The sequence below is a fragment of the Hydra vulgaris genome, chromosome 04, assembly GCF_038396675.1.
Source record: "Hydra vulgaris chromosome 04, alternate assembly HydraT2T_AEP".
Taxonomy (NCBI): Eukaryota; Metazoa; Cnidaria; class Hydrozoa; order Anthoathecata; family Hydridae; genus Hydra; species Hydra vulgaris.
This window is the reverse complement of record NC_088923.1, coordinates 20,134,834-20,146,458: the sequence shown is the minus strand read 5'-3', so window position 1 is coordinate 20,146,458 and position 11,625 is coordinate 20,134,834. Positions and strand designations below refer to the sequence as shown.

The following is an 11,625-nucleotide window of genomic DNA, read 5'->3' as shown; positions in this document are numbered from 1 at the left end:
CTGAAAATGTAATTTGATTATCTTGTTCTTTTTCTTTGGTAAATTTTAAGTTTTTATGTTGTTTATTGAGATGTGTAAAAAGTTCCTAAGCTTCAAACTCTGAATTAAAAATTGCGATTATATCATTCACATAACGTTTAAAGAAAATCGGTATGGAGGAAGAGCAATACTAACTCATTTTTGTTCGTGAAACCCAATAAAAATTTAGCTAAAATTGGCGCTAAAGGAGAACCCATGCAACTCCATCTAATTAATCATAATATTTCCTGTTGAATAAGAAATGAGAGCCAGATGTTGAAATTTGAAGTAATTTTTTGAGCTGAGCTTTAGAAAAATATTTTAAACACGTTTTATCTTTAAAGTAAAATTCAGTAGCTATATCTATAGTTTCGTTAAGTGGAATATTAGTAAATAAGCTTTCAACATCATAGGAAACTATATATTTGTTAGTTATATCAACTTTTTTTAATTCCTCAACAAAAGAAAAAGAGTCACAGGTGGAATAAAATTTAGGTATATAAGGAGACAATAAATTAGAAAGATATTTGGCAAGTTTATAATTATATATCCCGATTGTTAAAATAATTGGTCTAAAAGGTGGTTGAGAAGAATCTTTACTGAGTTTGTGCATCTTAGGTAAAGCATAAATTCTTGCTGTTTGTGAACCAACAGGATAAATGTTATTGTCAGCATCATTTTCAAAACAGTTATGTTTTTTAAGTTTCCTAAGATACCCTTGTAAAGATTGTTCCCTTTTAATAGTTGGATCGTCTTTTAACTCCTTAAATTTAGTTTTATCACTTATAATATTAGTTAAAGAATTAATAAAGTCAACCTTATTAAAAATAATTATACCATTCCCTTTGTCTGGTTTTGTGATTATAATGCTTTCATTTTTCTTTAGGCTCTTTAATATTTTGTGTTTCCTTAGACAACCTTCAGATGGTGTGTATTTATATACATAATTGTTCGCTAAATGAGAAAGTTCGCTTTTAAGTTGAGGTTCCGAATCACTGCTTCTATGTTGAGTATTTAGAAACTGTGCAATGCTATCAAACTAAGCGAAAACGTCCGTCTTTTTTATAAATATTGGCGGTAGAGCAAAATTAAGACCGTTGTTTAATAATTCTAGTTCATCCTGTTGTAAAGTGTATGACGACATATTATGAACAAACTGTTGGTGTTTAGAAAGAAGGTTAGTAAGTTTTGTGAGGGAGCATAATTTTTTCTTGTAAGTTTTAATATGGAAAGTTCTTTTTTCGTTATTATTAATTACTTTTAACAAAAAATACCACTGTATAGTTGTGCAATTGTTTCTTACTTGAGATTTTAAACCATTTAATTTATTCAACAGAGATTTTTGTTCGTTGATTCTTTTATGTAACGCACTTTTGAGTAATCGCTTTTTTATCGAAATTATATCTAATTATATATATATATATATATATATATATATATATATATATATATATATATATATATATATATATATATATATATATATATATATATATATATATATATATTTATATATATATATATATATATATATATATATATATATATATATATATATATATATATATACATATATATGTATAAATATATATATGTATATATATATATATATATGTATATATATTTAATTGGCATTACTTGTTTTGTATATATATATATATATATATATATATATATATATATATATATATATATATTTGTATATATATATACGTTATATATGTATTATATATATATATTATATATATATAAATACATACATACATATATATATATATATATATATGTATTTATATATATAATATATATATATATAATACATATATAATGTATATATATATACAAATATATATTTATATATATATATATATATAATACATATATAATGTATATATATATATATACAAATATAGATATATAATATACAAATATATATATATATATATATATATATATATATATATATATATATATATATATATATATATATATATATATAAGAGGTGATAGGTAAAAAAATCATAAAATCTTATGGATTTCCCAAAAAAACTCATTATAAATTATCATGAGATTACTAATGATTCTTTAATCGCTAGTTTTTTCAATCATGCGTTTGTTAATACGGGCCCAAGTTTGGCCTCAAAAATAAAAAATAAAACTACCTTTAAATCATACTTAACCTCTAATAATAATCTTATGGAAAATAATAAGTTATCTGAAAACGAACTACTTGATGCTGTAAGTTTATTAAAATCAAATAAAGGTAATGGAGTTAATGATGTAAGTTGCAATACAATAATTAAATCAATACTTTATTTAAAAACTCCGCTTTTGCACATTTTCAATCTGAAAATGTGCAAAAGCGGAGTTAAACTGAAAGTTGCAAGGGTGATACCAGTTCTAAAATCTGGAGATGCAACTTATATCGCAAATTATAGACCTATTTCGATACTACTATGCTTCTCAAAAATATTAGAACATATTATGTATAAAAGATTATACTATTTCGTAGATATTGATAACATTCTTTATAATAAACAATTTAAAAAAGGTCACTTTACTGATCAGGTAATAGTTCATCTTGTTCATGATATTCTTAAATCTTTTGATGAAAACAGATATACTTTAGGCGTTTTTTTTAATCTCAGCAAGACTTTTGACTCTGTAAATCATTATGTTTTATTAGCAAATCAAAAATTACGGTATTAAACACTCGAACCTTAAATGGTTTAATAGCTACCTGTCAAATAGACAGCATTATATTTCTCATAATTATGGAAAAACTAACAGCATGAATATATCTTGTGGAGTACCACAAGGATCTATATTAGGACCGCTCTTATTTCTAATATATATCAATAATATAAGCAAATCTTGTAATGTATTAGACACAATCTTGTTTGCAAATGATACTAATATATTTATGCTCACAATGATATAAAAATGTTATTTAAACTGTAAACACAGAACTACTATACCTTGCTGAATGTTTTACAGCAAACAAACAATCTCTAAATTTAACTAAAACAAAATATACTTTTTTTTAAATTTATTTTTATTAAAAATTAAAACTTCCAAATCTTCGTATTAACAATTGCGAAATAAAAAGAGAAGTATCATTAAAATTTCTAGGAGTGCTCCTTGACGAAATTGTAACATGGAGAGATCATATAAAATATATTGAAGGTAAAATAACAAGGAGCATTGACCTACTTTTTTGGGCAAAACCTTTTTTAAATTCAAGTTGTAAAAAACTCTTTAATATGCAAAAACATACAAACAGAATTATATCCAGTGAAAGCTACTATACACCCTGCCAACCTTTATTTACTAAGTTAAATATACTAAATATCTACCAAATAAATACTTATCATCTGCTAATTTTTATGTTCAAAATTAATAAAAGTATTATTCCAAAAACTTTTAATCTCTTATTCAAAAATAATCAGAATAAATACTTAACTAGATATTCAAGTAACACCTATATACAACCCAAAAGTTATTTAGCAGCAACTGAGTTTTCAATTTCAATTAGAGGACCAAACGCATGGAATAAAATACTCACAGCTGAACTTAAAACTCTTACAATGTTAAATGAGTTTAAGGCTAAACTTAGACAGTTATTCTAAAAAATGATCTACCACAAAACTATTTCAAAAAATGCAAAATATCCTTACAATTGATCTGTCATTTAAATGAAAAGTATATTAGTTTTAGAAAATATTAATTAAAATGCTCTTGGTAACTTTTCAAATTTATTTATGTTTTTGTTGTTTAATGTGTTGCTATTCTTTTTATGTTTTGATCCTTAGACTTAGGTTTTGTGAAGTTCATTATTAAAAAAAATAATAATAATAATAAAAATTAATTTATGATTTTATAATATTAACAATTAAATTTTTCCGTGCTTTTAGAAGAATATGTTTTAGTCAAGAGCGCTTCTTGTTATTTTTTTTAATAATAGATGTTTTATTTCTTTACCAATTTTACTTTAATTTATTTTATATTGTTAACGGAAGTGCTTATTTTTAAATAAAAATTTATATTTACAGAATTTATCAAGGGGCTTGGCGATAAGACATATTAATCTTCTTCTCGCCCCTGCTACATATATATTTTGTTATTAACATAGGGCTTGTATATATTTACACGACAAAATAAGAAAAAATATGTATTTTTATGTAGTTGTTTTAGGTGCTCCCAGAAGCCCTTACGGTCTTATCACAGAGCAACGCGAGAGAGCATTTAACAAGTGGTTCACGCCTCCTTCCGTACCAATGACGCATGTTGGACTAGAGCTGGCATCGAACCTCGGACATCTGAATTCTGAGCTAGAACTCTAACCACTGCGCCACGGATGCTCATATATATATATATATATATATATATATATATATATATATATATATATATATATATATATATATATATATATATATATATATATATATATATATATATATATATATATATATATATATATATATATATATATATATATATATATAGTGCTGCTGCCCAATGATATACGTTTTGTAATTGATCTTTAGCCAGTTTAGTGTACTGAATTTTTTCTAGCGATTTGTACGCATCCATCATCATTAAAGCAGTCAATGAAACTGGTAAAAAAAGTAAACACGTAAAAGTTAAAGTATATTATAATTATTAAATATAGTAATAATTTTAATTATAATATATATAAATTAATATAATTGGTTCACATATTAGTTTGATTTAACCATTACATGTTTTAGAAGGTACGTAAGTTATTTTTAAGTTTATTCTATTAAATATAGTAATAAGATTATATTATATCGTTTGCTGTTATATTATAATGCTATCAATTGTTAATATTGTAAAATGTATTATGTATCTAGATTAGATTGAAGAGCAGACTAAATAACCACTGGGAGTCTTTCCTAGACAGCTTTTTTAAACCCAAGTAACTTATAAGGAAAATTGACATAAAAACTTTCAGCCTCCTTTCCTTGAGTTAAAATAACTGTTTTTAATTTTCATTAACAACCTCTAAGATTTTTAAACTTCAGCTTTAGCTGGTCAAAAACATTTACATTATTTGGGGAATTCTATTCTCTGGTTTTGCAATTAATGCTAGAAAGTTTGGAGAAACCTACAATATATATATATATATATATATATATATATATATATATATATATATATATATATATATATATATATACATATATATATATATATATATATATATATATATATATATATATATATATATATATATATATATATATATATATATATATATATATATATATATATATATATACAGCTGATGGTTTTATATTATGCCATAAAATATCATTATATATTTAAAATTATGTTATACAATGTTATACAATAATATTGCAGATTAGGTTTTATTATATCTTGAATATTACACTATATTTTAATGTTAAGTGAACTTAATTTTTTGTAGTTTTTCTTTAAATAGTCTTATCTTTTGATAACCAAGATATTTTTTTATTGAATTTTTGACTATATATCTGAAATTTGATTTTTTTTAAGATGGTATAATTTTTATTTTAAATAAATAAAGGGGGGCAAGGGGAGGGGGAAAAGTTGCTCTGATCCCCTTTAAAAATTGATTTTCTGATTATGACGTACACCAAATAATTAGTTCTTTTCATAATATTGTCTGTATAATAGTCCTGACATCTTGTAATAAAAGTTTTTTAAGTAATCAAATTTTCAACCTAAACGACCAAGAATTGACTAGTGTTCAGCAAAGCGCTCGTTTTAAAAGTGAAGCTTCCGAAAGCGCTGTTTTCAATGTAGAAAAAAATTTTCATAGTAGAAAGCTTGATTTTTTATTTTATAATATTTTTTTATTTGTGGTTATTAAGGTGCTCCCACAAGTCCTTACGGTCTTATCACAGAACACCGCATCAGAGCATTTAATCAGGAAGTTCATGCCTCCTTTCTTACCGGTGTCGCTTATTGAGCTAAAGTCAGCATTGAACCTCGGACCTCTTGGTTCTTAGTCAGAACTCTAACTACTGCGCCACGTCTGCTAAGATTTTAAAATTCAAGTATTACTTCCGAAAAGTACAATTTTAAATTCTTTTTACCTTCAAAACGAAAAAAAATCAAATTCCCGATTGTCAATACTATGTTTTGCAATACCACAAACAGTTACAGCAAAAATCGTATTACATTATTTTTTGTTAAAAATATTTTCTAAATAGTTAATTCTAATTTGTTAATTTTTTCGTTGGTAAGTTTTAGAAAAACTATTTACATTAATTTCGGAATAGACTTCAGCTAACATTAGGATCCTAAATACTCTAACGCTCAATACTGCTTACTCATACTACTTCTATTCAACTTGCATTTATTCACAATGATGCAAACAGTTCAAACTACCTGTAAACAGTAACGTCATAACTTTTATATAAGTTTTAACGCAACAAATCTAATTGCATTTAAAGCTGATTCTGAAAAAAATATATAGTAGGGTCTAACTATGGCACTAAGAAATGCTTTAACGACCATTTTTCTTGGATTGGTGTTTACTTTTATTACCAGTTTCATTGACTGCTTTAATGATGACGCTTACAAATCGCTAGAAAAAATTCAGTACCCCGAACCACCTAAAGATCAATTACAAAACACATCTTATTGGGCAGCAGCAAATGGTTTAGACCAAACCAAGAAAGCATTGTACGAAGTTCTTGAAAAAATCAAAAATCAGTTCACAAAATATCCGAACCAAAATTGAACTCTTAATATACTCAACGAAAATTGAACTCTTAATATACTTACAAAATTGAAAAAAAAATTTAATAATACAATATAAAAAAGATCATGTATACTTTTAAATATGTCGCTGTGAAAAAACAAAACAACCTAAATCAAACAACTAAAAATAGAAGCCTGGATACTTGTTAATTCACTCATAAAACGTATTGAGTATTAATAGCATTTCTAAAGCTTTCACATGTTATTTGCGCATACTTTTCACGTGTTTTTGCGCATACTTTTGGAATACCGTAATTAGTGTAAAAAGCATGAATTTTTTTATTGGATTATTATTTTTACTTGCATCATGTAAATCATCAATGTGTCACGAGCCACCGACTACAGAAGCTCCACACGAAGACTTTGATCCCGTTATAGAGTTTCCAGATGTTAGCTCTGAATATGAACAAGTAGATCGAAATGGATCATTTTCTTCGCCTTGGGCCGAAAATCATAATCAGATGCATTCTGTTGTAAACAGTATTATTCACAAAGAAAACCAGGTTCAAGAAATTCTGCGAAAAATGAGTGACAATCTTAGTAATCAAATAAATGGAAAAAAATAAATTTTTAGCTTAAAAATATAATGATTTAAAAAAATATACACAATGATCAAATACGTTCCGACACATAGCGAAATATATTGAGTTAATAAATTTTCTTCAGGGGTTATATGTAAGAGAGTTTCCTAAATTAGAATGCCTAAGATATATATAATTTGAATTTTACATTTTTTATTTGTTTCTGAAGTAAGCAACAAAAGTTGCATAAATATCTTTTAAGGAAATATTTTTTATATACTTTAATTAATTGTTATATACTCACAATGCTATTATGCCATTACTCTACTTTGACTTAAGTACATTATTATTGTTTATAAAATTTATCACTTCACTTATACTGCTCACGCTTACTTATTTATTAGAACACCATTTCGTTCCAACCATGGCAACGTAAAAATAATGAAGGTTATATTGTTGCCGTATCAATAAAAATAAAAATTTAATTTAAAAAATAAAAAAAATACTCGATGTTAAGATCTAGAATAAAAAAAATATTTACAGTAATTAGTGGTTAGTGAATCTTTATTTAATACTTGATATTGAAATGAATTTAATCTGTATTCTCGTTATCTCTCTATTTATATACAATAATATTCTCATAAGCTTCCTGTAGACGTGACTTTTTTTGATTTTGCCAAAGCTTTCGGCCCTCACAGAAGACTGTTGCAAAAACTTGAATCCTACAGAGTTAAAGATAAAATTCTTATCTGGATGAAAGTTTTTTTCAGATAAAACACAACGCACTCTTTTCGGTAATACCTCAGTTGGCTTAACGCAAGGTTCAATGATAGATTTTACGCTGTTCATTTTCTTCACCAACAACTTACCTGAAAATGTCAGTAGTTTGCAAGCTGATATAGATAACATCGTCACTTGGACTGAACCTGGCTGATGAAGCTCAACGTCAATAAATGCAAGATTATGCACATCAATATTTTTTCATTAATTTTTCCATCTTTTAATTTTCATGTATAAAGTTAATAAAAGAACAACACTAAGCATTTTTAATTCGTTATTCAAAATATATAAACATAGATACTTAACCAGATACTCAAACAACATCTATATTCAGCCCAAATGTTTTTATGCCGCAACTGAGTTTTCATTACCCATTAGAGGACCAAAAGTATGGAATAAAATCCTATCTAATAAAAACTTAAAACACTTCAAACTCTTGGCGAATTTAAAGTAAAATTGAAGCAAATGCTCCTAGTTAGTATTGGAGTGCTTGACTTTTTCGGGTGACACAGATGAGTTTTTTCGATTTAATTTAAAGTTTATCTTTGTCAACCCTTTTATGGTTTTGGTTAAAGCATGCTTAAATACATATAAATATATATATATATATATATATATATATATATATATATATATATATATATATATATATATATATATATATATATATATATATATATATATATATATATATATATATATATATATATATATATATATATATATATATATATATATATATATATATATATATATATATATATATATATATATATATATATATTGCGGCCGTGGCGCAGTGGTTAGAACGCTTGCTTTATAAGCAGGAGATCCAGGTTCGAAACGAGCTCTGGACATATTTTCGCGTCACGGTAAAGAAGGAGGCGTGAACTTCCTGGTTAAATGCACTTCCGCGGTGCTCTGTGACAAGACCGTTAGGACTTCTTGGGGCACCTAAAAAAAAAAAAAAAAAAAAAAATATATATATATATATATTATAATTGGAAAGGTTATTTTTCTTGTTAAAAACCTTTTTTTTATTTTTTTATTTTATTGCAAGTTTTACTTTGTGCAGATTTATATTAATCTTTACATACTTATTTATTTAATGTTTATTTCTAAGAATTTGTTATTTTACTTTTTATTGATTATTTTATTACTTTAAAAAATTTTTTTTTTTTTTTAATTTTTAAATTAAAAAAAAAAAAAAATTCTTTATGACCCTGTAACTCTTTGTTTTTGTTTTATCTTTTTAAAATAAAGTCATATTTTATATATATTGGTAGCATTTATATACTCTATACGAAATTATTTATTTTTTACGGAATCAATCTCGGGGCTTGGCGATAAGACAAATTGTGTCTTCTTCTTGCCCCGGCCATCTGTATATTGAAAATATTGGTTGTATTTATATTTTTATAGGGCAAAAAATGGAGGGAAAAAAAAAATACATCGATTTGCCACATGTATTTCTAAAAAATGAGCTCAACGCTAACAGCAAAGTCAGCACAACAGAACTCGAGTCAACAACATTCCAAAAAAAACCTAGGCGTTTAAATTACCAACAACTTAAAGCACAAGAGTCAAACAAAAATCTCCGCTGCCAATGCCAATAATGTTTTCGGGCTCTTAAAACACACCTCCATCAGCAGAGACACTAAAATATGAAAAAAAATTTACACTACCTATATAAGCCCGCGTATCGATTGTGCACTTACCGCCTAGTGCCCGTACTTTAAAAAAAATAGAAAAGAAATAGATGAAGTGAAGCGCTTAGACTGCGAAACAAGATGCATCAAACTTGGACTTATCTCACTATTTGATTGGCGTTTAGGCGGTGGCCTCTAGCAAAAAATAAAATATCGAAAACAACAACAACTCAGTTAACTGGTTTATTTATCCACTTAACATCACACCAAGCTGGGGTCATTGCAAAGGCTTTCATTGTGAAATGGATAACAAATACCTTTTTTGTTTCTATGTTTTCAACAACCGTATTGCTCATCCATGGAACACACTACCAAACGAAGTTGTCAGTGTCATCAATGTCAATTGCTTCAAAGCAAAATTCAATTAGCTATCACCATAAGCTTATACCAGAGCGCATCATATTCCATGCAACCATGTACGAACTAGCCTGGCTAGCTGTTGAAGGGCTTACACGCCCTTCACGCGCAACACGCCCGTTCCATTTAATTTAACTAACAATATACGTATATATACGTGCGTATATTAACGCTCTTGTGAGCAAGGCTTTCTTTTAATACAAAATGATCAACCGTCTGCCATAAAAAAAAAATATATATAATATGTAAACTCTTAGGATAACGGTGAAAAAAACTTTGAGGATAATGGTGAAAAGAAATAACACGATAATGGTGAAAAAATCTCAGGATAATGGTGAAAAATTTTTCAGGATAATGGTGAAAAAAACTAACTTAAAATGATTTAAGCTAAATTTATTGAAAAAAAAATGCGCTAAAAAAACAACTGACTTAATAACAAATTTGATTATCAAGCTTTGATAAATAATTAAAAAAGACTAAATTATTTTAGAAATAAGATTTTCAAAAAGATATTATTTTTTAAAACTTATAAAATAATATCTTTTTATAAATTTTCAAAGCTCAAGTGATTGAACTAAGGCGATTTTACGATACACGGTATTTTTAAATACTACATTTAATGTAGTATAAATATACCGTATACCGTAAAATCGCCTAAGTTCGGTCATTTTAGCTTTGAACATTTATTTATCACGCATAAATAAATACAAAATAAATAAATAAAAAATTTTCAATTTTTTTCCTGAAACATGCAGAAAATTATATTGATATTGTGAAAATAAGAAAATGAAAAATAAAAACTTAATATTTAATTTAAAATAAAAACATCTACTTTGACCGAACTTTCAATTCATAAGTTCGGTCGCTATATAAAAACTAATAACATATCACAAACTTAACGCCACACAAAAATGAAAACTTATTTTTAAATGTTGTATTATTGTGAAATTATAATATAAATTTAGGTAATACCAGTAACTAAGGAGGGCGTCGCTCCGGACTCAAAAAAAAGTCTTTTGGGCCACCAAAGAAAACAAGAAGGAGCACATAAAAAAAGGCTTTTTAAATATAAGTAGTAGTATTTTTAATTTTTGTTATAATTAATCAACTATTTTATTACTTTGGTTATTATCACATTTGCTACGCCACTGGTAAAAAAAAAAAAAATTTTTTAATTAATTTAAAAAGGTTTTTTTAATTAACAAAAAAAATATTACTTGGCTTTTAATGAGCTTTGCGTGTTTATTGACAATTTTTGAACGTATCGTTGACCATAGTAGAACAGCAAGATCCACAGAACCAATCGTCACAGGGTTCGCAACGCATCCATAATTGTCGTTGAACTGTAATTTTATCTCCAAATAAAATGTCACAAGCTTGATATTTTTTAAAACTTAAAGAACCGTCAATATATTTTGAAATTATGAAAAACTTATTATTCAAATAAAATACCATGGGGTGTA

General features: G+C 26.0%; 1 protein-coding gene across 1 annotated transcript; it reads right to left on the bottom strand.

The window, feature by feature from the left end:
• Positions 1–250: 250 nt before the first annotated feature.
• On the bottom strand, positions 251–6,439 carry LOC136079262 (uncharacterized). The gene is made up of 3 exons (XM_065794988.1): positions 6,421–6,439; positions 4,549–4,637; positions 251–781 (listed from the first exon to the last, which is right to left on the bottom strand). The coding sequence occupies exons 1-3, from the start codon at positions 6,437–6,439 to the stop codon at positions 251–253; spliced, it is 639 nt and encodes a 212-aa protein (XP_065651060.1).
• Between the last annotated feature and the right edge of the window lie 5,186 nt (positions 6,440–11,625).

Bases quoted from the DNA above. Each gene is read 5' to 3' on its own strand.
- LOC136079262 (XM_065794988.1), bottom strand. The intron at 782-4,548 runs GTATATCATTGG...ACTAAATTTAAG, and splicing joins CTAAAGATCAATTACAAAAC to GAGTTAAAAGACGATCCAAC.